Source organism: Varanus komodoensis, unplaced genomic scaffold, assembly GCF_004798865.1.
Source record: "Varanus komodoensis strain SLA01 unplaced genomic scaffold, ASM479886v1 scaffold11, whole genome shotgun sequence".
NCBI lineage: Eukaryota > Metazoa > Chordata > Lepidosauria > Squamata > Varanidae > Varanus > Varanus komodoensis.
In genome coordinates, this window is record NW_025335317.1 from 11986209 (window position 1) to 12013942 (window position 27734).

The window sequence follows — 27734 nt, forward strand, 5'->3', positions numbered from 1 at the left end:
ATGCACCCAGCCCAGTAGTGTTGGCACAGGCCGGCAGCAGCTCCCCAGGGTTCTCAGAACGGCTATTTGTCCGAGCCTCCATGGAGATGACAGGGAGTGAACTTGGGGCCTTCTGTATACAAGGCGGGTGCTCTGCCATTCCCCCCCCCCCCCGCCGCCCTTTTGCAGCATCACAGAAACTAGCCTTTAGGTGCTCCCCACTGCCAGGAAACCATCAGTGGAAAAGAGCAGAACTGAATCATTGTGAAATTGCACCCCCCAGAGCTTGATGCAGGGATGATAAGTTGGGGAGAAGTATTTGTATAGTGCTTTCATCGCCCTTTCAAGGTTTAGCTGGTGCTTTCATCACCCTTAAAATGCAAACTCAGTCTTCAGCACACGAGTATTTTTCACAAGGATATGGGGAAGTAAGTGAGTGACTGTGTGAGGGGCATGCAACCTGATGCAATCATTCTATTTATTCTTATTTATGTATTAGATTTAACCCAATTTTTTTCTTACACTGAACTCAAAGTGGCTTCCGTCATTTTCCTCCTCCCGCTCTCAGTTTTAACCCCACAAACCCCTGTGAGGTAGGCTGGGCTGAGAGTCAGAGACTGACCCAAAGCCACCCAGTGAGTTTCATGGACAAGTGGAGACCAGAACCCAGGTCGCCTGAGTCCTGTGCTTTTAAACCACTACACCACACGGGCTCTCCATTTCGAGCAGTAACTGGCAGCAGTTCTGTTGTTCTAGCATGACAAAGTGGTTCCATTGTACATTACACCAGAGAGAGTCTTTTTTTTTTAAGGGTCTTTCTAAAATGATGGTAAACTGGTAAACCCTACCCATTTGTTCCCAGAGACTATGTAATGTTTTTGCATTTAATGCACCCTCAGGAGTTTGATACAAATGAAGCCAAATATTAGCACAGCTGGCCTAGTTTTACTCATGTAATCCAAGGACGTGCCATGCAAAAGAAAATGTGCATCAATTTCTTGAAGGAGCGGATAACCAACGAAAGCAACCTTTAAAATGATATGACCCGAAGCCATACTGAAATTCGGAACAAGAGAATTGCAAATATGCCAAGGGTCCAATACCAGCTGGCAGACAACTACCTGCATAAAACCGCATCCATGGGGAAGCAGGTGGCGGCATTGCAACACGGCATCCAGCAAAAATTATGCTCTTGTAAGGACCATTGATTGCAGAGGGAGAGCTGAGCAATCCTGAAAATGTTTAACTTGGCTTAGCCTGTGAAGCCCCTGTTTCCTAGCCCATTTTTACTAAGCAGCTTTCCCCCAGAGAGGTAAGCAGGAAAAATGCTGAGATGGTTATCATTATTTGTATAGAAAGTAAATAAATAAATGTTCGCCTCTTGCGAATATTAGAATTCCAGCGGCAGTCATTATATACACTTAATTCTGCGCAACTCCCATTGAGCTCAGTGAGACATGGAGAGCATTGGACTGGCGGTTCTTTTGTTGCGTGTGGAGGGTTCGATTTCAAGTGCACAGCACAAACCTTGTTAGTTTCACTGTGGGCCAGATGACCATCGATCAATGCCATAACTTGAAAGGGCAGTGCAGTATTTATTACGCAGCAGAGCCAACTTGGTTATTAGAAATGTTTGCAGAATGCACGTCTCTCCCAGCATCTCATTCTGCAAATATCATCCTAGAAGAGGATGTAAAAAACAACCTCCCCATTTGTCTGGGGAATATATTGCCCTGGCTGGGTGGTTGAAGACAGTCTCCTTCTGCGGCATTACTTTGCACTCGCTTTGAAAAGGTCACGGCGGGCATTAACCACATTTCTGTCCAAGCTGATGGCTTGAATAAAGATGGCAGCTTTATGCTTTTGGAAGATGATCTAGAGTTATTACTGGTTGAGTCTGCCACAAATGGCCTTTTTACTTTTGATTAGTACTGATTAGCTTAGAGAACTGGCAAAATAGGTAGCGAAGGGGCATATATTACCAAGTCTATGTGACATATATTGCACAAGAAGTGGGCAGGATTCCGATATATAGAGAGAAATTAAGACCTTGAAAATGCTAAAGTTTGCACTGCTATTTTCCCTCTCTGTGCCTGCAGAGTAGTTTCTGTCTAAGTCATTCATCTGCAAATATGATGTGAGACACCTTGCTTTGCGTCCTCTTTTTTAAAAATGCAAGATTGATTTCCTTGTCTTATGGTATAACTTTCTTGGTGTAAGTGGGCTTAGAGATAGTTTTCACCAGCTTGAGAGGTGAGAATTGTTCCCTTCAATGCTGCAAATGAACGTGCGTTTGGGTGAGTATATTTGATCTGCTCTTTTCTGTATTTACTGTTGAGAGTCTCTTGCTTTTGCTTGTTTCCACAAGAAATTGATCAAATAACCCGGTATCATTTAGATGATGTTTGACTAGCAAGATAGATCACTTTCAGCCATTAAAGGAACCCACAGCAGCAGTGACTTGGGTTTCAAATAAGTATTTAGAAAAACTGGATTGGAAGATGCTGCACTGAACCAATAGACAAGAAAGTCATACTAACCTCAACAAGTTGTACTGAGAGACAGTTGCATTGAAAAGTTATCCTTGTTCCATAGGAAAAGGGTATGTGAAACAAAATTATGAGAGTCTTGAACTAACTGATTACAGGTAGATATTGTTACCTGTTGGTTGGCTTTACCTGTAATATGTAGTACCTTTGCTTAAACTTATGATAAATAATTCTCCCTTATAGATAAGCAAAGGAACTCAGCTTTTGATGCAGCAGCTCAGCTTTTCTGCAGTTATGCTAGATATGAATTCATTCTTAATTAAGCAGCTTGGCTCTTGCAAGGTTATTTCGTTTGCCCTGTTCACCAGTGTCTCTAAGAAGGAAGCATCAATGAACAAATGCACTGTAACATTTCGAAAGGAACTGATCAGTATAAAAGGAAGCTTCAAGGTGGCAGATAAGGAACTGGGGGAATGTTCACCCATTAAATGGATAGTCCATCACTCAGAGAAGAGGACTCTGCAGGGCTTTGCAAGGATTGTTCTAGCTTATTGTTGGCCAAAGTTTTCTGCACATCTGAAGTGGTTGTACCACACCCAGGAGTGCCCTGGAAATGCTGATTGGTCACAGAAAGGCAGGACATAAATTTCCCAAATTGATTTTAAAAACAACACCCATTACGATTCAGGTGTAGTCACCCTCTGCATAGGTATGTGTTTGCACCTATATGGAATTGCACACTATATTGAGCAGGCAGCACAGGAAAAGCAGACAGGAGTATGGCTGGACTCTGTACCATGAGCAGAATCATAGAAGGGGCCTAGCAGGCCATTGGGTCCAACCGCCTGCTCAATGCAGGACTCAAGTCTCCCATCCAGTTTCTAACCACGCCCGACCGTGTTTAGCTTCCAAGACTAGGTAGGATGAAGTCCTTTGGGCTATAGATTCACAAGCTTTCCTACTCTAGTCCTAGCATGGCATAAATCCAGGCTACCCACCCACAAATGTCTGTGATTGGGTATAAGAGTATATGATCTTGCCAATGCCACCCAAAATGCCCTGAGTTAGTATTTATTGTGCTCTTTAGAAGAAGGAGAAGGAGCAGGAGAAGAAGAAAGTCTGCATGGGAGACGGAGGAAGGGAAGGGAAGCAGCTCATCACAAGGAACTTCCGTCAAGCTCGGTTATTAATGAAAGGACAAATTGAGCTGACCTAGGGATAATAGGATGGTGGCATGATTAGGAATGAAAGCTGCACTGTTTAGATGAAAATGGGATGACGGCACGCAAGGCTTTCTAAAATGGTATCGATCTTCCCTTTAAAAGAGCCGCAGAGAATAACAATCCAGGCCGTGCATGTGATTAAAAAGGGAAAAGAAGTCTTTGCATTTCTGCCAACCGTTAAAGCAATATGTATGGAAACTATTCAGTTTTATAGAAAGAGATTTTACAGATGTTAAAGAGATGCCAGGTATGGGATTGTATTTTACCTGAACCCAGTAAGGTGTCATTTGATTACCTGGATGGCATTGATGAAACAATAGAGATCATCTTAAGTGTCCTTCATATAAATTCTATACTTGAATAGATATTTGAGTATAGCATTTTATTTTGTTATATTCTGTTTTACTGTCAAACCATCCCAAAACTTCGGTCATGGACGGTATAAAAACGGTTTAAATAAAGACTAGTACTAAATCGCATATATTACTAGCTTTCCCAAACACATGGGATCGGTATTGAAGAGTCTGGAGAAGATGCTCATAACGACATGTGCCTTATCAGCTGTATTTGTGTCTATGGGAAGAAGGCGATGAGAGCAGATGTAATGCTGAGGGAGAGCCCTTGAGTGACCACGGCAGGCTTCCCCTCTTCCCACTGCACCTGGAGGGTGATGCAACTATGCCCGGCACATGCCAGCAGGGAGAATGCTGGTCAGCTGCTCATGCATGTGAACCTGTGTGCACACACACGTTTCAGCCATCCTGCCCCAGATCTTGGCTTCCTCGCTGATCGCAGCAGCAGCAGCAGCAAGGAAAGGGTGGCTGCACCAGGATCGCTGGCAGAGGAGGCGAGGGCCTGCTCTCCACCTTTCCCCTGCGCAGCCACGATTGGAAATGGTCCTCCATCACTGCAATCAGTGTCAGGATCGCTGCCGGACGGAATTTGTGTGGGGATGATGGGGAGTCAAGGCACTCAGGGGAGCACGATGAAACCCGGCAGGGAACTGTAGTTTGTTCTTCCAATCCTGAGTAAGCATTACTATGGAGGAACAAGGCAGGGACATGGTCCTTTCCTGCATCAGCCCTGGATGTGCCTTGATTTCTGATTCGGCCTTTTAGCGCTTCTACAAGGGTCCCATTGGTGGGATCTGCTGGCTTCCTGGTGAACCCACTGGGAGCCTTGCGTTCCATTCTGGACTTAAGTGGCCTGATCCAGAATGTCATTCTATTTCACATTTGTTGTTATTCATCACAAAGTTGTGCCTGACCCTTCACGTTCCCATGGACAACATTCCTTCAGGCTCTCCTGTCCTCCATCCCTCGGAGTCTACCCAAGCTCACACCCACTGCCCCAGTGACTCCATCCAGCCACCTCATCCTCTGCCTTCCCCTTCTTTTGCCCTCAATCGTTCCCAGCATTGGGCTCTTCTCCAGTGAGTTGTTCTTTCTCATTAGGTGGCCAAAGTATTTGAGTTTCATCTTCAGTATCTGGCCTTCTAAAGAGCAGTCAGGGTTGATTTCCTTTAGGATTGACTGGTTTGATCTCTTGGCTCTCAAATCTGTTTACCGTTTGGTACTCTCCATGGGGTTTTCATGGCAAGGATACTGAAGTGGGTTGCCATTTCCTTCTCCAGTGGATCACCTTTTGTCAGAGCTCTCTGCTATGACCTGTCCATCTTGGGTGCCCCTGCATGGCCTAGCTCATAGCTTCATTAGGCTACACAAGTTCCTTCGGCACACCAAGGCAATAATCCAAGAAGGGGTCTATTTCACATGGCAATGTGCAAATACCCTCCACACACACACACACACACACACACACAGACACTGCACATGGAGCTGCCCCATAGCTAAGGGAGAAGCAAGCCTTTGTTAAGGTGCCATGAAATAGTTAAGTAATTTTATAAAAAATTTTCATTCAGAAGCAAAATTAGTGACTCTCTCACTCTGAATACACAGAGAAGGTGAACAATAAGTGGAAAGGAGAAACATTTCAGTCTGAAAAGTGCTTTTTATTCCATTTTGTGTTTTAAGTGACGAGAAACATTTGCAAATCCTTGAACTGGATGACGTGCAGCTATCATATGATTATCCAAACCTGTGATCACAGCCTTCAAAGTGTATTGTAGGGTCCAGATTTGAAAAGAAAAGAATGAAACAGGGTGAAAAGGAGAAAAAGTTCAGTGCTTTTCAAAAGTAAAATGACAGGATGTGTTGAGCAAGAGTTAGATTTGTCAGGAGTGATGTAGTTGCAAAACAGCTGAATTGGAGAGGAGATCAGGCTGGATGAACTCCAAGATCTTCTAGTTCTAAGTGTCAGTAATCCCAAGTGTGGGGGAACAGAGCACCTGAGGGGGAATGGTCACAGCAGGTCGTAAGGATAATGCAGTAGGTGAAACTGGACCATGCTAATAAGCTGCAAAAAAAGGTGGAACCTGGGGAAACCTGCTGGCAGGAATTGGAGGCGAAGAATGGAAGGGAAAAGGCAGCTATCAGTAGATGCTAAATGAAGGAATACTTGGATATATACCAGGAGTTAAAGCAACTGAGTGTTGCCCCAGGTTACTGTAAATATTGGCCTTGCTCTGAGTCCACACATTTTGACTAAGCTTGCCTGCCAGTGATTATTTCTAATGGCCATTGAGGCTTGAAATTCTCACTATCTGCCTCCATGGGTTGTTGGCAGTTTTAAAAATAGCATGGTACTTGAGTTGGAAAAGATGAATGGCTTTTCCAGCTGGTCTCCAGAATTAAATTTGTGGTCGCCACTGATGACTTAGCAACCGTATTTGTAGATCCTCATGCACAGATAAACACGGGTGCCTTCTGCTAGCTGAAGCATGAAGGCAGCGAAGGCATATAAGGCAGTTACCATGTTGAAGCTAAGCAGGTCCAGGGGTGGCCTGAGCTTGGAGGGGAGACTGCCTGCGAATTGCACGCAGCCACCCTGAGTTTCACAACGGGAGAAAGGTGGGATATAAATAAATAAGCGCTTTGGCATCTGCCTGGCAATGTTGCCTGTGCCAGCTCTGGGCCTTTTCTCCAGTATGAGAGAAAGAACATGTGAGAGGCTAAAATTCTTATCAGGCTGAGATCTTTTCCACTAAATAAGTTCCAAACAGGCTTTCAAGAGGAGAGGTTTATAGAAATATTTTTTTAATCTTTCCTGTGTAATATTTGATGGGGGGGGGGGAGTTAACCCTTCCGTTTCATACCGAGACGCTTGAGCTCCAGCTGCCTGGGGAGCAGATACTGCCCACCATGACGAACATGGGTGATTTTCAACTTCCAGGGTTACTTGGGAAACATGTCAAGCACATGCAGAAGTTAATTTCTGCATTATGTGAAGTCATTCTGGAAACTGAAGTAAAACTGAGAAAGAAAAAGGAAATAGATCTTATCTCTTTAATGCAGCCTTTCCCCACTATCTGTGCAGGAAATGTTCACAACCTTACATAGAATCATAAAATAGTAGGGTCAGAAGGGTCCATGAAGGCCATCCAGTCCAACCCCCAGCTGTTGCAGGTTACCACATGACACCATCCCACTCAGACGGCTGCCCAGGTTTGCCTTGACAGTCTCCAGTGTGGGAGAGCCCACCACCTCCCCAGGCAGCTGGTCCCACTGCCGTATTGCCCTGACAGTGAAGAAGCTTTTCCTGATATCTAGTATGTTTTTGTCCTTTCAGTTGCAATGCCATTACTTAAAAAAAAAAAAGGCCTTAGACGTTATTGTTTGGAGTTGTCACTGCATGAAGGGACGAGTCCTCGCAAGACTCTTCCTCTGTCTATTACTTGGTGCTTCTATTCTTCCTGGGTGGATTTCACCTCCAGTGCCCTCCCCTCCAGTTCCGTTGCATGCAGAAAGCGGGGAATGTTCATGCTCGGTTGTAAATGTCGTCGGTGAAGAAGGCAGGAACGATGGGCAAAGCCTGTATGCTCAGTGTGGTGGCTTGAAATTTCCACACAGTGAGTAGTTGTGTTGGTCATAGTGGCGCATATCAGCCAAACGTGGAGCATATCATAGATACGTGTCAGTTTTAAGATCCGTAGTTGCTACGCTGCTTCTGGCCAGTGCTTCATCACAGTCAGAATGGCATAGCTGCCTATGGATTGTGAGGTCTAAAAACCTATAGGTGGTCCAGGAGTGCAGGCATAGATATCCCTGAACCTACTCGTTGTCCCAGCTTCAAATGTATGAACTACGGAGCTGGTTGGGAAAGTCTGCTCCCAAGGGCTGGATACTGCAAGCGCCAACCAGACAGACACATTCAGGTTAATTAAAATTGCCGATTGGTTTTTAAAACCAGAATAGCCCTGAGGCACACACCCCTAGGTTTCGCTTAGCATGCATGCCAAGTCTCAGGAGTCTAGGTCTTGGCACTGTGGTGCTGAAGAACAGACAGACAGACAGACATGCATCCTCCTTGATTCCAGTGGACAAATGGAATTTTACAGCAGATGAGCTAGAGGCCTTGCGTGTTACAGGAGCCCACTAGGTGGCGCTGCGTCTCTCCGTGTGGTGGGCAGGCAGAGGTGCAGCTTCTCTGTGCAGGAAAGGATGATCCAGGCATTTAGGGAGGGACACCAGGCAAGCATTGCCCCCCACCCCTGTGCAGTGCTGAATTTTTCCCCATATAAGCGAATGGCAGCCTTACACTCCCATGGAGAAAAGTAAAGGGATGCAGTCAGGGCTGTGCTTGGGGTTGATGCTGAACCTGCTCCCTGTCCCAGCAGCCTTTGCCATAAGAGACCCAAACCTGCTCCTTTAATGTCCTGTGCACCTTGATCAGGATCGCCCCATCCCAGCTTTAGGTCTGTTTTTTATTTTATTTATTTATTTAGAAGATTTGTAGGCCGTCCATTACTGTCGCCTCTGGACAGCTTACAACATTATTTCAGTCTTCATATTTTTTAGTCATATTCGGCAGATGCTAACATGAAAAATAATATTTCGTCGGTAACGTATTTTTCAGAGATTTTTTTAATGGCCTTGGGGGAGGGGAAGCCACTCAATAATATATATAATTTATTTTCATTTGTGCCAGATCGAAGCGCCCAATTCCACTTCCAGCGACTTCTCCAAGAATTGACTCTCCCATGCCCGTGATCCCTCATCAAAAGGTATGTGTCTTCCAACATCTGCCTCTCATCTTTCGCTTCTGACTGTCGCCTTCATCAGGGCTTCTCTTGGGGGCCATTGGCACTAACATGGGCAAGAAATGTTGTTTAAATGCCGCTGATGTCTCCAAATTGCAAAGACTGCTTATTGCTCCCATGGGAACAGAACTGCCATTTCAGAGGGTAATTGGCTCTCCACTTCTTCCCTGCGGTATTTTAAATCATTCACGTTCCACTCTCAGGACAACTCCAGCCTCTGCCCTACGCACTCATTCTATGCAGAGGTTTCGTAAGTTGTCATTATGTGTACATACTTTCTAGCATGTTGTGGAGGCACAGGTCATAAAGTACGAAGCAACGAAGGGGCTCTTGGCTTGTGCCCGTGTGCATGCACATTCTCCGCAGGCCTCCTGTGCGTTCACAGCTGCACAGCAGGCCGCCCTTCAGCTGGGAAGTTGTCCCCGTTTCTGCCTTTCCACGCTGGGAACTAGATCAACTGCTCTGCCTGTTAAGCTGCTGCTAAAAAGGACAGAGGTCTCGTCAGCGTGCTCAGGGGAGCAACCCCAAATGTTTCTCATTCCGTGCTTTAAGCCCGATGCAAATGGCATGCAGCGAATAGATCCTCGGGTGGCCTTAGCACATCTCACACCTGTTCAGCCAGCAGCCTGTGCGCCATAAACTAGCCAGTGGCTTGTATCAAGCGCTAGTCATTCCTGAGACCCATTCATTTCAGTGGATCAGTTTGAAGTCGCACTAGCGCTAGAGGCAAATCAGTGTCTGCATGGAACACAAAGTGAGATGAAGAGGGATACTTGATAATATGTAGTGGACCAACAGTGAAAGGAAAGCACGTAAGAGGCTAAAGAAAAATGTTTGCTTATTTTTCGGGATGGAGTCATTCAAAAGCATACCGTAGCAACTACACAACTTTTTCGGTTTTTTTAAGTTAGCAGAATTGCTCTTCCTTTAACCAGAGTGATTGTTAGAGTTAATGGAAGAAAGACTTCTAGAATGCTTTGTAGTGCACTTCAGTGCTGTTTAATTAACTCTAAAGCATTCTGAATAAGACCATGGAGAATGTGTTGATGGCTAATGGCTTTAGTGCAGGGAGTGGCACCCATGAAGGGCCTCCACTGTGGCACCCAAGGGCACCCACAAAATGCTACATGGATTCTTACATATCCATAGTAGTAAATATATGGTTTCAAGCAATTGCATGTAGTTTTAAACAAAAATAGATGAAATGATCCAATAAATACTTATTGGAAAATGGGATCCATATGCCACCCAAATAAAATGTGTTGTAAGGCCCTCAATCCATTGCATTATAGGTGGTGGATGTTTACCCTTCCAGTGTTGCAATAAGTGTTTTAACTCTCAGCTGATCCCAAAGAATCATCCAGTCATGCACCAGTCATCCTTTTCATTTTCCATGAAACAGTTATTAAAGTCCATTCCATTACAAAATTGGCCTGTGCAAATAACCTCCTTCCTAAAAGAAGCAACAACTGGACATTGTCAAAACGTGTTTAAAAGACACATGCATTATATTGCACTTCCAGCAACTAGCCAGATTAGCAGATCCTTATTCAAGGGATATTGCCATGTCCAATAGGCACACAGCAATCTTACTTTCTCTTTTGCAGAAGACACAGCCTAAGTTGCATCGATGCAGTTGGTGGGCTGATTAGGCCTTTGTGGGGATGTCCTCAGCATTTTTGCAAGTCCTCAAAGGTGCCCATGGGGTCAGAAAGGCTGTGGACTCCTGCTCTATGGATGCTCTCTAGTGGAGACTCAAACAGGCCTCCAGAGCTACAGATATCATGTCGATGACAACCAGAATTTAAAAATACTGCTACATTGAGTGTTCAATGAGATGCCTCCCCTAGAAAGTCAGAGAGAGGCAATCCAAAGTAATCGCAGCCCCGTTGGGCCCCACTAGCCTTAAAACAACTCTCTTTTCTTCCCATAAGACTAGAATTGTGACCTTTTGGAGTTTATAATGTAGACGGATTCCATACAAAAAGTTAATAGTTGGAGATCAGTTGGCCCACACTTGTGCTTCAATGAGTGCCACTTAAATAGTTCCCCATCTCCAAATATTGTTTTAACCATGTATAACGAGGCATCAGAAAATCCTATGCTTTTAGTCCCCATGTTGGCAGCTGAATGGTTTCCCTGTATAGCAGTCTCCCCCGGCCTGCTACCGTCTTAGAGATGCTGGGCTGTTGGGATTTATGGAAGGTGCATTCCAGCATTCCTGGATGGCAGCAATTTGGGGAAGGCTTCAGTAAGGAAAGCTCTTCAATGCCATATAGGCAACGGGTGGCGATTTGCTATAATGCAAACCACAAAAGCATTTGTGGCCTCTGGTGCAGGCAGAGCAAGCCCGCCAAAATCTCTTCCTAGTTCCCCAAAGAAGCCAGGAGGGACACGGGTGAATTTGTTTCTTCCTCAACTATTTATGAATCTCATAGAGTTCTATTCTGCCTTTTTTCTTACACTGAACCCAAAGTGCCTTCTACCATTCTCCTCCTCCTCTCTCAGTCTTATCCTCACAACAACCCTGGGAGGTAGGATGGGCCGAGAGTCTGTGACTGGCCCAAAGTCACCCAGTAATATCAGTGCCATAGATTCATCAAATCGAGCACTGCACATTTTTCACAAGTGAGTGGTTTCTAGTGGCAGGGTGGCCTCTGGTTATGGAAGCTGATTTCTGAGCTTTTGTGAGTTTCTTTAACATTATAATGTTTGAGTGAACAGAACAGCCTTTCCCAGCCTTGTTCCCTCCAGATATGTCAAAAACAACTTCCAACAGTTCCAGCCAGCTATGTGGCAGGTGCCAAATTGAAAAAGGTTGAATCAAAGCTTGTGTGCTTTGTTAGATGTCAGATATTTCCTCATCTACTTCTCATTTCTTATCTCCGCCCAAGATTTTGAGAGGAAAAATGCCATTGTCCCCTATAAAAATACATTTTAGCTTGGTTCAGAAAGTCTTTTTTAAAAGTCAGCGGTCCAGGGGGGTGCTGAAAAGATTTCTTCTATGTCTTGTTCTCTTTTGACTGCATAGCATCGCAGGGAGAACTTAAATTCCAGCTTTTTGAATTCTCCTTGTATCGAGATACTGTGAGAACCCAGGAATAACAGACCGGTTAATTCTATCTATGCCGGGAAATGAAGTATTTAAACAAGGTGACAGAAATGCTTTCTCCTCCAGAGATGAAGCTCAGTGTAACAGCCTCCTCTTCTGGCCAGTGGAAAAGTTACATGAGGGTCTCAGAGAACACATATGCTTGTTTTGGTAACCTGTAGGATATAACATGACAATGGAAGAGGAGAAGGGGAAGGTGTGCTTGTCATGTGGAAGATCTTGACTTCATTCCCTGGCAGCTCCAGTTGAACAGACTGCATAGAGGCTGATGGAAAGACCTCTGTCTGATGGTCTGGAGAGCCACGGGTGGACCAAATGGTCTCTCTGGATATAAAGCAGCTTCCTATCTGGGCAATTGAATCTGATTTATTTTAACCAAAATGAAATGGTTAGCTAAGAATTGATTCAAATGATTGGATTTCCCATATGCCACAAAAATAAAGAATTAATAGTTTATGACACACTGGATTCAGATAACATGCAAACCCATGTTCAGATGTTGAGCGTAGGTTATCATTGAATTATGGGTTGTTTTTAGAACATTGGTTATTGTGATGTCTGAACATAGCCACAATAACAAGGCATGGTTTGTTAACTGCAAGCAATCCACATTTTACAACCCAGCGATAAACCATGGGTTCTCTTCATAGGTTGTCTGTGGTTAGCAAACTATGGCTTCTCATTGTGGCTGGGTTCAGACAATACAATAACTCATGTTTCACCAACAACCCCCACTCAATCCTTGAATGTGGGTTATTGTGTTCTTTGAAGCCAGTCACAATTTTCTGGCTTTGTGTAATACAAAACAAGCAACAAATCATAGTGACTGATATATAGGCATTTCTAAATTCTGCATAAATAAAACCACACATGCCATGAATTCTTCCACTTTCCAGAGGAGGAATGAAAACTCACAGAGACATTCTACAGTGACCCTGCAGTGAATTTCACCTTGGATAATAAAACTTCCCTCTCCCCAGATGTTTGGTTCTGTCAAGTGGTATAATAGCTGTACTCGGAGCAAGCCAGGGCTGGGCCAGCTGTGAGCTTTGGTGAAAGGAGACATTTACAAATTGTCAATAGTCAACACATGTGTTTGTTAGGACTGACCAGCTAGTTTGTACAATGTGTTATAATGCTGTGTTCTTCTTGACCATTTAGGCTTAGAGTTTGAAAATTCAGTAAAGACAGCCTCTCCTTATAGCCAGCCTAGAAAGCATCTTAAATATTCTCTTTTTCAAACTGTCCAGATCGTGCTAGGTTTCTCCCAGAAGCTCCCAGTACTCCACTGGCTCTGTTCTGGCCAGACACCCCCTGCTTCAAGTAGACCCTCTTCCTTGTCCCCACAAATCAACCAGCTCCTCTGAGCCATCATCTCGTGTAGCTGGATTTTCCATCTTCCAAGTGCTTTTTCCCAGGAAGGTTCAGTTGCAGTCTTAAAACATCATTTACATTCTTGGCAGGTCTCTTATATTTCCTCTTCAGGCAAGCCAGTCTCCTTTTTGCAGATAACATAGCCAATGCAAGTACATTGAGCATGTCTCTCCCCTTTCCAGCACATTAAGGCGAAAGTCTTCTAAAATATGCTGTTTTGTTGAGCTAGCCAGGCCAGTCAGGGCTAGCTTTGTATAATAGAGAGCGAGTTCTTAGCAAGTAGCATCTATCAAAGGAGTAATCCCTCTAATTGGTGGAGACTGCTTTTGCCCACATCAGGAGTTGATTCCAAACTGAATCGCCCTCCAAATGGTGAATTCACACCCCTTCCCTCCTCGTTCTGTCCTGCTTCCCTTTGAACCAGAAGCAGCCTGGTTCTCACCAGTCACTTGGCTATTCTTACTCATTCCCCTTGGTATTTCGATAGCGGTCTGTCTAAGATCAGTATTTGACTTTAAGCACAGACATTAATTCAAGGGTATGGTAATGTCCCAGTTCCACTGAGAAATTCTGTTTGCCGTATTGAAATCTCCTTGGTGTCCTTTTAAAATCTCCAGGGGTTTTGCCTGAAGAAGAAATATAGAGCTGAGCTGAAATATATCCCTTTCCCTATTTTGCTGTCCCGTTGTGACAGGCAGTGAAATTTGGGGAGGGGTCAGCAATTTTCAGGGAAAATATAATGCAGGTGATACGGCAGGGGGGACTTAATGGCGCAAGTGCCAAAGAGTGACCTCTGTCGCTTCAGGGGGTAGGAGACCACACTCCCCCTGGAAGAAGATGAGGGCAAAAATGGGGAGCAGTTTAATTCCCCCTTTTCCTTCCTACAAAATAGAGAGAGAGATTTTGCATCCACAGTTCTCATCTGAGAATTCTGGGCTCAACACTATTTCCTACCCACTTGGTATTTCTGTGGTACCTTCACACCTTTGAAACGAAAGCAAGGGAAGCTGCACCCGGAACAATTATTTATAGACTTGTGTTTTTTGAAACGCATAAATACTTGTGTAGTTCTGGAGAGAAAAAAAGATTTTATGCCGTAAGGTGCTGTGTGTTGCCATCACATGCTCCCAGATCAATAATGACTAGTGGCTGGATTGGACCAAAGGGGAGCAGAATAGCTGGAATGGCTCCTTGGAGATGCTAGCTTGGATTGCCTCTATTAATATGCCTTCTCCCAGTTATGCTTTGGTCTCACAGGAGAATGTTAGCTTTGTACTGACTCTTGCCAGCATTTCAGTCTTCCTCATTGATTCTGCGTGTTGATCAAATTAGCAGTGATAAAAAGGATGTCTGAGCTCAGCCCAGTATCTACCTGTTTAGCCCAAGTAGAGAGTATGGATATTTGTAAGTGACAAGCACAGAATTACTGCCTTGCAACTGAGAGTTCTGTGCAAATTATGTACAAACAGAGAGACTATTAATAGATCTTTCTTTGCAGCAGATTTTGCTAACCATAATGCACGGCCTTTATTAGCATGAACTCCAGCCTCTGACTGGCCCTTAATTTTGAAACTAATTGTAAATGGAGCTCTTGCAGAAACTTTAGCCCTTGCATTTCTAGTTAACAACATTGGTGTTCATTTGCATATGCTGTAGACTTATTTAACTCCCATCCAAATTTCTTTAAGGATCTGCTATCTTTTCCATAAGAACAACGGGGCAATTCATTCTGATGATCAAATTAGATGTAAAGTAACTAATACCAAGCATTGTTTGGTCAGGAAGCTTTGTTGATAGTGTTTGCATTACTCAAATGTGCTGATTTGGGGGGAGATGAAGTTAACAATTTTGCTTGACTAATGCAAGCCTATAAAGTGTATCTGCTTTGTTGCAAATGTCTGATATGTAGGGTTGCCAACTAGACAGCATTGAAATGGTTCCGTAAATAAAATGGTCTTCGCCTGCCAAGTGACTGCTGTTGGTCTCTGAAAAGCAGCAGACTCTGGGTTTATCCAGGATTAACTCTGTGCTCTTCAGGCTCTGCCCAGGCTTCACATCTGACTGTCGGATTCTGCCCCCTGACATGCCAGATTCCAAAGGGCCACCATTAAACAAAATTAAAAAAATCAAGGGTTGGCAACCTTACTGACATGTATAGAATGCCAAAGCTGGAGAACTTTCCATTTTGCATGTGTTCTATGATTTTCTTTCTTCTTTCTTTCTTTGGCCTGCATGTTTGCTTCTACAGGATACTGTTCTGGAAGTTAATGGCAACCGAGTGAGCTTCAGTCCTCTAACTAGCACATCGCCTGGGCCCATGAGTAGCGTTTTAGCAAGCAATGGAGCATGTTCAGGCTACCTCAGCAAACAAGAAACCAGCTTAACACATAGCGCCTCCTCCTTAAAGACCACCACCGTTAGATCTTCCATGTCCTCTGTGGCTTCTGACCTCTCACCAGCAAAAAGTGACCTAGGGTCTAAAGCCAGCTCAGTGATTACAGATGGCAATAGCCCCAAACATGAGCTGAGCCCAACAAGGCAGTATAACAACCCCATTGGCCTTTACTCAGCAGACACTCTAAGGGAAATGGCTGAGATGCATAAATTAAGTCTCACACGAAGGGCTTCAGAAGGTGGACTTCTTAGAGGGTATGTAAATGCAATCGACTTGTTTGGGGACGATGGGGTCTGGGTAGTCTGGGGAATGGGCAACTTTTGTAAATGGCTAATTGGATAGTGAATGTGCAACTGGTGCTGAACTCGTCATTAAATCTGGAGCGCACAGACTTGCCTTGCTGGATCCCTTCTAGAGTAGCAGTGGCTGGTCGGGTGCCCTTGGAATGCCTGCAAACAGGACTCAGTGCTCCTAGCCATTCCCTCTTCTCCATCCCAAGCAACTGGCAGTCAGAGAGCCATGGCTTCTTCAGAGTAGGCTAGAATCTGTTTTTCAGGATTCTGGATTTCACTTTTTCTAAAACTGCCACTGGCCCCAGACATTTTGCTGCCTGAAGTGAAGGGCAAGACAACGACTCCACAGTTCCCATGTCCACAAGCTGACTGGACAAACCGTTGAAACTTTCTTCCACGCGGGCGACAGGGCAGCATCCTGCGCCACACCTGAATGCGGTGGGCTTGCACAGGGGATGGCCAGCTGGCCACCTGGCCCACCGCAGTGTCCTCCCACGGCTTGCTCGCGCCTCCCAACAGTCTGACTCTGCCTGAAGAGTAAAGTCGCTTGGCTCGCTGCTGAATGTGACTTTTGCTACTCCAGTATGTTCATATTCTCCACAGAAAATAGAGACCGTTCACATTTGTGGAGAAGCCACATTCATGCACTTTATTCATCACAGCAAACAACTAACCTTTTTAAAAGGGGGCTGAGGAATTATTATCTGGAATTTCTGGTTTACAATCATCTTTTTTCAGTGAATGGACTTGGCTGCTGAGACTAGAACTTGGGAACTCTAGTGCTGCTTTGCAGCCTCAGTGAAGAGCCGCTTGGGGCGGGAGATGTCAGGGTTCCTGTGGCTGTGCCTCTCTTCCAGAATCCAGAGTACTTCTGCCTGTCTTTTGAGTCCATTGGTTGTCCTGTGAAGGTTTCTGAGTCAGGCTGAGATTTGTCTGAAAATGCTTGGTCTTTGTTAGAAGCATTCTGGGTGCTTCTCAGAAGCTTCTCAGAAGGTCGTTGATGAAAATATCTGTAATTGTGGTTAACTTTCCTTAAAATATAGCCTACCCACTGCAGCCAATTTCCATCTGCAGTCCAGTAGTACACAAGATTGTTCTGTGCACTTAGTGCATCAGATGCAAGTAACTACCGAGTCAGCCCTGGCCAGACACATACTCCAAAATCTTTTACCGGATCTCACAGCTGGTGCCCAGGCATTCCTCAGCAGAAAATCCTTTGCCCATTATTCAAACGTTGGAAATTTCCAGCATGAAATGAACTCAATGTTCCTTAATCAGAAAAAGACCATGACTTGAGACAAAGACTGAATAGGAATAAGAACCCTATGAAAACTACATCATGACTCATCGGTGGCATCTGTTTTATGGGATCCTAGGAAGATGATCTAGAATGGGAGTGCAGAACATAAGAACCAGTTGTTGCCCTACTATTAGGCAAAGGGAAAAGCCAACAAATTCTTATTTAATGTATTTAATATTGGAGCTTTACTATAGTCTCAGATTTGGGTTCTCTGCAATTTGGGTTGCGGGTGAGCACTGAACGCTCTACCTCGGGCTGCGAAATGTCTCGGGCTGCTGGCGGCCCATATCACTTCTGGCACTTTCCCACCAATCCAGTCACTTTCAAGGCCAAGAAACGGCAGGCCTGAATTTATGAGCTCCATCTTTGAAATGGATCCACTGCACCATTTTCATGCTGTCATATGCTTGAGACAAGTATGATAGTGTCAGTCTTTCTCCCTCTAGGGATGTGACATCAGAATAGAGAGGTGCCTTGAGCATGCTAAGAATATAGTCAAGAAACACTTCCTAAGATGCTTCCTATCGCCAGTGTTTGTCACTTTGAATGGAAGCTGAAATTCTCAGTCTTCAGTGTAGAATGACAAGCCTAAATGTTCTTTTTGACATTTGAAAGATCCATACCGAATTTCAATTTTACACCTCAGGCTTTCAGTGGAGGGAGAAGCCAATGGTCTCACAGGTCCAATCTGACACTGCCAAACTGCACAATACACGATTTCTTCAAGCATAAGATTTCCTTTGTTCCATCAGGCATGGCTTCCTTAAACTGCATTTTTGCTATTGTTGTCTGGGAAAAAAATGGAATAGAAAGTATTCAGGAAGCACTGCTTTTTTAAAAGGAGAAAAATGAAAAGTAATTGATGGCTTCCATTTGGACAGAATATTGGTTCTTTTAATACTGCAATAGGTATAAATATCACAGATAATCCTTGATATATCTGGGTTACCATTTAATGGAACTCTTCATTCTGCATGACAATTAGCAACAGAATTGCAGTGACCTCTGAAGAACCACTCTGATATAAAATGATGTTGCATCAGAAACTTCTCGCTTTCTTGCTGCTTTATTTAAACAGAGCACTTTGAAGCAAACGAGTTTTATTTCCAAAATGGGAAGGATTTTCTCTCAGCCTGACTGTTTTTTCATATCCCTTGTTCCCATTGTAGGTAGATAAAACTGCATTTAGTTAACATAAAACAACAAAAAGTAGTTTCAGTTCCTAGCTTTCATGCGATGCTTCTCAGGTGCAGCATTAATCTTGCACTTCCCCTCCCTCATTTACGGAATTGTATGGGGCAGAGTCCCTTCTTTTCCTTTCCACAAAAGCATCCCTCAAGAAGGAAGGGCAGTGCCTTTTGTGCAGCTATGCAATCTGTCGCGTTTATTCCCTACCTTTCTTCCTAGCGCTAGGAGACCTCTGTCTCATCTTGAAAGGTCTTGTATTGCCCTCTATAAACAACATAATTGGCAGGTTTATACCGCACGTTAATCCTGGGCTGACTATTGCGTCTCCCTAGGCTTCAAGTAGCTCTGAGGCCCCAGCATTGACTGACTAATGGCTGGACAGTGTGGGGGCCCACAGGCACTGCCCCCCGCTTCCTCCTTAGTCATCCAGCTGGGATCCTGGGGAATATCACATGGGAACGCCGAGGGGAGCAGGGAGCAGCATGCCCTTCCTTGACGCTCCGTTGTGGCACGCGATGCAGAGGGGGACACCGGTGCCAACAGGTGGAAGTGCCTTCCCTAATTCGTCTGGAGACACTTTTGCTAGTTGGGGTTGGTGAAGGCAAGTCCGCCCATCAGGGTTCCGGCTGTGCACAGTGCTGGTGGGCAGCATCCTTACACACACACGGCTCAGCATGTTGCACGAACCTGGTCAGTGGACCAGGGATTCTTCAGCCCTGTGACAGAGGGCAGAACCGAGGGGGAAGGTTTCTGGGGTCCCATTCTCTGGGGAGGTCGGGTATCCGGGGAAGTGTTGCACCTCCTCTTGTCCCATAGAAAATCTCGGCAGAAATGGCTTATGAATAGCAATGCCCAAATTAAGGGGCATGAGTGAACCACAGCCAAGGCAGGGAGTGGGCCAGTCTCTCGCACACTGCAGAGTGTTTAGTTGCAGCCATCCCTGAATTCTGAGCAGGAGGAGGATGAGAATGGGACCAAGCATTCCAAGCTCCTTCAGTTGCACATAGTGAAGTTTCTCGGGCTGTGGATGGGAATCCTCCTGTTCTGGAAGGGGAGGAAGTGTTTCCAGGAGAGGAGGGGCAGCAGGTGCGAGACCCAGCCCTTGGCACGCTCCTCGCTTGGAGGGGTCTGCCCTTCCTGCCATCTTGCCCTCCAGCAGCGAGGGCCACCCTGAGGGTGGAGGCAGAGGGCTACCTGAAAGGGAGGGGCTGAGGGTTTTTTTCTAGTTTGGATTCAACTCTTTACTTGAGCAGGGGCTTCTATTTTTAGTTTTGGTAGATGGCTGATTAGAGCTCAAACTGTGCTCTGTGTTATCTGTGGAGTTTCAATACAAGAACCACACTTCAGAGTACTGTTTTGAGTTTGGGAACCAGAGGGAAGGGACCAGCTCCCAGCAGCCAAGTGGAATATGAGGGAAGGCAAAATCTGGGCTCACATGGGAGAACCAACCTTCAAAAAACAAAGACTGAAAAGCCAGAACCTCAGAACCTTAAAGGGGTGTTCAGAAGGGAACCTTGTCTTTAGTGTGATGATGCATTTGGCAAAAGCCTCCCTCTTTTGTCCCTGTAAATATTACAAAAACCCGTTTAAAAACTGGACCTGGAATTTCTACTTCTACAAATCTGTAACCACTGAGCCAGTATAAGATTGTCATGGTATAGAGAGGGAGCCCTTATAGGTGGTCACTGCCAAGACTTGCCGGAATGTGAAGAGTTTACATTCTGTCTTTGATGTCTTTTGAAATCCCAGTCAGAAGTGGTTGTTCCCCTCTTTCTTCGAGGGGTATGTTACCAAAGGCTTACGCTGTGCTTTAAAATGTTGTTTTACGTGCAGGGACATAGCTTAGAGGATTAGAACAGCCAACAGCCACCACTTCAGAAAATGATACTATTGCCCCATGTTTCTCTGTAAGCAGATGCCCAGCTGTCCCGTGCCTTCCTAAAATGGATATAGAATCCCTGATCTGCTCACTGACTACAGCCTCGTCCTAATATATCTCTGCGTTTCTGTGACAGGCAGATATATTTGGATTAATGCTGGGTTACGGGTTTACAAAGCTTGCAGGAGGATATGCCTGAGTGTGAGAAGCACTGGTGCTGGACTTGAAGTCTTTAGCCCGACAAATTTGCCATTGCAGGAGGGCCTGGCCTGGCACACCAGAGTCCCTACAGGGTACGTTTCCTCTCTTTTCCATTAACCCCTGGGAAGCGAGTTGCAAAGAAAGCCCTCACTGTTTCTTTTTCACATGCATATACCCTGTTTTTCAGCCAAGAGAGGCTTCCAAAGCTGCCTATGATTATAATGCATCCGAAGCCGTAGTTATAGAAGGGATATGTGTGCAAGACTCCTTATCCCTCGCATCTGCTTAAAATAGTGCAGGTCCCAGCCTATTCTTTTCAGAAGGAGTTGCAGACGGACCCAGAGTCCATAGGACCATACGCCTCCTTCGGTGTTCACCATCAATCCGTCAAGTCCACTCCACATCTTATATCTGCACCTGCTTTTTCTGCTTTTGGTGCACGCTAAACAAGGGTACAAGTCTGAGTGGGCCAGGCACTTGCTCGCAAAAGTATTTGCAGGACACGCATCCCTGGAGGGCTTGGTCTGGCTGGAACTCCTTGTTGAATAGAAGCTCTGAGGACCCCTCCCCGTAGTGTGAAATGGCTCAGAGAAGTGGTGCCATTGGTGGTAGTCATGCTCAGAGCTATAAACCAAAATATTTGGAGGACGCCAGGCTGGGGAAGGCTGAACTTGAACCCAGGTGCAAGGGAAACATGATACAGCAACTTCCTGGTCAAGGGACCTTAGACCTCCTGTGGCCCATTTCTAATGATATGCACATCAACTAAGCGCCAGGACGTTCAACTAAGGGCCAAAGTAGACTTGCAAATGTTATTGATACTCTTGAAGTAGCCGCTGTGAGGAAGGCTGAACAGGCTGAGGACTTCCAGGAGGGGTTGTTGTCATGTGTGCCCTGATCACACTGGATTGCAAGGCTGCCCATAACTTCTGCACAGGTGAGGCCCCTGGAGCCAGGTGAATCCGGAAGCCTCTCCGTCATATCTGGGGAAATCTCGTGCAGTTTTAGCCAGCAGACATGCTGAGGTCCTGGTCACCACTTGGAAGGAGGGAAGGACAGAAGGAAGGAAGGAAGGAAGGAAGGAGCGAGCTAGACTGTTGATGCGATTTCTTCCGTGCTTTCCCCCATGGGTATGAATGGCAGCCATTCATTTCTATAGGAGCCCCTACGTGGATTGGATTTGAAAGTACAAGGCTGGGGAAATGGGAGGTTTGTCCCCCTCACTGGTCTCTGTGTCTGAAGCCCATTTGCTTTCACCTGTGGAGCTCAGTGCCAGAAATGAATCTGACCCAGCTTTGGGGTTTCGCCTTCCGGTTTTCATGGTGTGGTTTGATGCCAGAATGTGACAGAACTCTGGGAACTGACTGCATATCCCTTCCTTTTTGTTGACGTTGGCTTTGGTTGTTTTAGGGCAGCCTTCCCCAACAGCTGCTCTCCAGAAATGTTGTACTGCAATTCCCAGGGGGGATGCTGGAGGGCCCCGGGTTGATGATCCCAGTGCTGAACCTCAACTGCTACATTGTCCCTCTCTTAATCATATCACGGGGTTTGGGACATAACAGTGGCTTTCTGTTCCTATTCGCACTGGAGTTTGCAAAAGCCTTATAAGGTTTGGTTAATACTTACAAGCTTTGTGCCTTAAAAGCAAGCAGCAGTGCAAATCTATTGGTCTGATGTTTTTCTCCTTCTTTCCCCCCAGGTTATAGCCAACCCTGCTGCCAAGTTAGTATTAAACAGCATGTCAGTGTTACATGCTTGGCCTTTTCCCCTTTTGGGGGCAGCATGATGAGCCTGTGTTTCTGCTGTGTGAGCTTGCGAGTCGAATGCACTTTAAAAGAACCCATTGGCGCAGCCATGTGAAATGCCACGGGTGCTTCTGTTCAAAGAATATCCGCAAAGTTTTTCCTTATGTACTTGTCTGTGGACGTCACTGCAAATGTATGACTTTGTCTGGGGAGGCTTTTTGTGCCACACAAACTGTTTGCTGGAAGCCCTCCCTGGGCCCGTGGTGGCTGGCAGGAAGCCTCTGCGGGCCTGTAGTGGCTGCAGGACATGACCTGGGCATCTGCAGATGGAGCACCTCTGCCCAGCCTGTGATGAGCAGGGGCAGCCCCCTTGCCGGGAGCAGTGCTCTCTGGGTTGGGAGGAGGCCTGTTGGCTGCAGATGCTTTAGTGGAGGTCAGAATCCACGGCCAGTGCAGGGGCACGTGGCAGCTTCTCCTTAGGAAGTAGCTCGTTCAGAGGCTAACCTGTGAACTCCTGTAAGTGAACACTGTCCGTTTGTTTTGCATGCTGATGTCCCATGCCATGGTGGGTCTTGCTCCCCTCCGAGCATTTGTGCACGCGCTGCCTTGCTTGAATCATGGATTCTACCCTTATCAATGCCTCTCACTACTGAATAAGCAGGTAACTGAAAAGCTCTTACCCTCCCGACAGCTTTGAGGAAGGTGAACGTTCCACTGGTGTGGCTGCCGGGTCGTTCTGGAACAAAAGACAACCTGTTGAGTGTGGCTGTACATCAGAGCTTTTAAAAATACAGGAACCTTGCCCCTTTTGACACCGCTGCTTCCTCATGCTGCTGCCGTTAATGCTTTCAATATTTCAGCATAACAGACTTTCAGAAAAGGTGGCTTACCAAGTGACATTGGAGTAAGGACTGGTTGCTTCCATGCACGTTCATGAAACAGAAAGAAAATTCATTGTGCACTCATGTTTTTCCCCACAGATGCCAGCCCACTCCAGGGCCTCCCCCTTGTGGTGCAGCCACAGCTTTTTTCAGAGTCAGGAAAGTCAGGAATTATTTGGGAAGTCAGAATGAGAAGCTCAGCATAATTCTGTTCTCTAATGCCGCATCACCTTGTGGTTGTGTAAGAGCACACATAAGAACACAGAGGAAGGCAGCAAAGGGAAAAAATGTGCAAAGGACATGCTCTTCCTTCCACAAAGAAAATGGCAGAAGCCTCTGGAAGGCGCTGTGTTCAGTGCTTCATGTAGAGAAGTCCAAAGTCTTAATGGCAGATGTAGGCTGCAAACTCCTGCGCATTTCCTTGAAACTGAAGCCTCATTGAACTTATGCCTGATTAAACATGTGAGGGATTGGGCTTCAAGAATCATAAGCGACACAGGGAGCAAGGCTGGCTCGCCCCAGTTCGTGTTTCCTCTTTGGGACAGAAGCCCCTTTCAGACAGCAGGGCTGTCCACAGCTGAATCCTCCTGATTTTCATGAGTGCGGCAGGGCCACTTCGATTTGTTGGGTGGGAATCCAGTACAATTGCTTCATGAACGGGAAGATCAGAAGGAGAATCATGCTCCTTTCATCCATGCAGCTCTCCATCCAGGAATGGAAGCTTCTTGTGTTGGTTCCACGCAGCCACATGGAGTGGTTGTGTTGGGAGGCGACCCAACAGAGTCATGTGAGGTCAGCCTTTTCGGTTGAATAACCGGCGTGCTTCTAATTTTCTGACTGGGTGTTTCCAGATGTCACTTTTATTGTGCAATCTTCTGCCTTCTTTACAAAATGTGAAGGGGGGGGGGGACGGAATTGGGATGCCATTGTTTTCCATTTGTAACCCTCCCAACTTTTCTCACTACCTCTTCCGTCTTTTTTCTTATCAGAAAAGCATCCACGAAGGGAGCAAAGAGGGGATAGCTGTACCACACTGTGCTTTGATTAGCAGTGCCAGGAGCTGTCCCACCTGGAAGCACCCTTTGCTTGGCTCAAGATACGAGCCAAACACTAAAATTTAATTCCTTTTTCTGAAGGGCAAAGGACTCAACATTAACTGGGAGATTTCAGAGTCACCGAAAGCACTGGAAGAACTTAATAGCCGATAGCTTCATGTACTGTACACTTTCCCAACAGGAGTTCATCTGTGTTTTTCTCTGGGCCTTTCCACACAATCATAGAAACTGTATTTCAGCATCAATTTATCCTTTGGGTAGCAACTCCCGCAAGCTCGCAAGCATTGGCAGTAGCATGAAAACTCTCCCACATACAAGGGGTGAGGAGAAAGTCTTTCTGCAGGAGCAGTACTGCTCTGTTGTTCATCTTATTTAAAACATATACACCTGTCTGGTTATGTAGGTCATTCCAGGAGAGTGCTGGATATTTAAAAATATGTTACTAAAAAATTAAATATCCAGTTCACAAAATGACACTGTGAGTTGTGTGTGTCCTTGCTCTTCTTCACCACTTAAATATATTGCCGGCTGGGTGCACAGAAGAGCACAGGAGAGCACAGCCACCCAGGAATTTTGGAAGGTTTTTAAAGTGACTTGTTAAAAAAGAAAACCACACCCTTTTCCAAAGGCAGCGGTTGTGCTGTTCATCCCCATTTGCATCATGGAGACCATCCAGTGGGTATCCATGACGCCTGCACATTCCGTCCAGCCTTGAATGTGCCAGCTAAGGCAAGAAGCCCCCTTTCCCATGTGGCACTTTTGAGTGCTGGGGTGCTGCGGCGTCTCTTCCACAACTGCGCAAACAGTAGGCCAGAAGCTCCGCTGTGGGCAATGAGTAAGCCAAACGCATGCATTTATTTTGCCAAACCCCGACTGTGTGAAAAGGCCCTTGCTGGGAGCATTAACTATTCATGCCTTTCTTCTTCCGACGACAAGGACATCGACTGTATTCACGGGGACAGCTGAGAGCTCTCCTCTTTCTGTGGCTCCTGTAATACTTGCTCCCTGGTGCTTGATCGGCCGTCCGCTCAAAAGCTTTGTCTCCGTGTGTGAGTGTGACTTCGGATGCTCTCACCCCTCCCCTTCCTTTTCACCATCTCCTCTTTGTCCTTTTCTCCCTCCTTCCCCTCACTTTCTGGATCCTCACTCTCCCTCTCCCAGCACGGAGTACGTGGAGCGTTTCAACCCCAACGTCCTGAAGGATTCTGCACTGTCCACGCACAAACCCATCGAGGTGAAAGGGCCTGGTGGCAAGGCTACCATCATCCATGCCCAGTATAACACCCCCATCAGCATGTATTCTCAGGATGCCATCATGGATGCCATTGCTGGCCAGGCCCAGGCCCAGGGTGGTGAACTCGCCGGGTAAGGTGATGCCTCGGTGTACATCCAACCTTCCTTGCTGCATGTGACGTGGTCCTTCCCTCCCTCCGGCTGTATTGGGTCATCCTTTGAGGGGCATCGTGGAGAATGAGGGGATGGCAAGACCGGGTCAAGGAACCTGGGAGGAAGGGACTGCTTGACGTTACCAACCTGGAATTCTGTGTCTGAGCTCCAAAACACAGAGCCACTCTTTGCAACTCCGATCAAGAGGACACCGGATGCTGACACTGCCCTTTGCAGCATCCCAGAATAGAAATGAAGAGGGGTGGGAAGCCTGGTAGATCCCCAGAGAGGTGTCTGTGGGCCCCCTGAGACCCCAGGTTGTATCTTTTTAAAAACTGAGACTGTCCCAAGATTTTAAGAGATGCCCCTAATTCCTAACTAAATATAGTTAGGCAGAGATGTGGGGAGATCCTGGAACTCTGAGACCAGGAATGACTTCTACCAGGACAAAAGCAGCTAAAAAACAGGAGACTGGATGGTAAAACAGGGCCCGGAGAAGGGGTCAGTCCCCTTCTTCCACCAACCACGCTGCAGTTCAAATCAAATCCCCATCTCACTTCATAGGGCAGGGCTGGGCAGGGCAGACCAGTGCCCTCCAGGTGCTTAGACTGGTAATCCCAGACCACTTTCTACACTTTGAGTACCCTATTGCAGATGGGGGGGTGGAAGCAGACAGTTCACTGGTTTTCTAAAGAGAATGGAGATTACTTACCCAAGTAACAATTCCCCCTCATTCCATTTTAGCATGAACATTGATTATGTCTTCCTTGAATAATTATTCTAAAAACGTAACTCTAATGCTGTTTTCTGGAAACCTTTTGTTGCAAGGATAATCAAAAGTCTGGATATTTCTCAGAGGCGTTTTTGTTGTTCCTGTTCCTCTTTTCTTGAGTTATTAGGCAATTGCCACAATCCAAACGGCAGCTCACTTGTACATCAAAGGCCTCGTGTTAATAGAACAGTTGTTACATGTGGGTAAATTTGAACTGGATTCCACCAAATGTGAAAAGCCTACCCAAAGATCTGCCTCCTTGTCTGCACAGCTAGAAATGCAGATTGGCAGGGACAAGATGCACACGCACGTTATCCATATACATTTAGATCGCATTGCCCAGTGCTTCCTCTGCATTATTCAGACTGAAGAACGCAAGCCCAGATGTCTCTTGCTCTGTGTGGGAGCGAGCATCCTTGCAGACTGTCTGGAGTCCCCACGAGCAACTTCTCCCCATGTGTTACCAGCACACAGCATTTCCCTGCACATGATTATCATCCATGCACTCAGCACATTATCATTCCTGGTCAATGCGTGACAGCTCATTAATATGTGGTGCTTTTGCAAGGCACCAGTAACCTGCCTGCACTGATCAAGACATCTGTCTCGGATCTCCAACTCCAGTACTTGAATGGAAATTACTTTTGATGTGTGTGGGTGTGGGTGTGGGTGTGGGTGTGTGGTCCTCTTGCCATGTAAATGGTCTCTCTTTTGACTGCTTCGTGTGTGAGTTCAAGCACAGGATGGAAGAGTGTGGCAAATCGATCTCTAACAACCTGTCTAAAGCGGATAACCAGCAAGCTTTATCTGATTGCTGATGTGTTAGATGTACTCCCATGCGCTCCTTTCTATTGATTATCGTTTCTTCTCTCTCCCCCCACCCCACTTTTACACATTTCTTTTGGGTTTTGTTAATTTCTCATACTAATGTTGCTCTCCTGTGCACTTCCCAACTCTCCTCACTGATGGACCCCAAACACTCAATGCTCTTTCATGGGTTTTTGATCGTATGGCAGTGACTCTCCATTGGCGTAAGTAGATTTATATTTCCAACTCTATAGAATGAAAGAAGTGCAAAGTATAAATTTGCCTCCTCCTTATTTTACATTTGGCCCACTTCTTTCAAATTCTTTAGATTTTAAGGACATTTAGCATGCATCAATGCTAATTTCAGTGATGCAAAGCAAGCGGACCAGAGTTGAAAGCATGTAAAACTTTAATGGCCCAGTTGAGATCGCAGCCAAGCCAACTCATGGTTTCATCTGGTCGAGACATGCCCGTGCCCTTCTTCCAGCTACCGTCCT

At 45.8% G+C, this 27734-nt stretch overlaps 1 protein-coding gene across 2 annotated transcripts in view; it reads left to right on the plus strand.

Moving 5' to 3' along the window:
• The window catches only part of LDB3 (LIM domain binding 3), a 96718-nt gene that overhangs the window by 53664 nt on the left and 15320 nt on the right, over positions 1–27734 (plus strand). The window contains exons 3-5 of one of the 2 annotated variants that reach the window (XM_044420371.1): positions 8738–8813; positions 15584–15984; positions 25434–25637. In XM_044420371.1, coding sequence (XP_044276306.1) covers positions 8738–8813; positions 15584–15984; positions 25434–25637 — 681 coding nt within the window. The remainder of the gene's footprint in view (positions 1–8737; positions 8814–15583; positions 15985–25433; positions 25638–27734) is intronic. The other variant, XM_044420369.1, reaches the window with a different exon arrangement.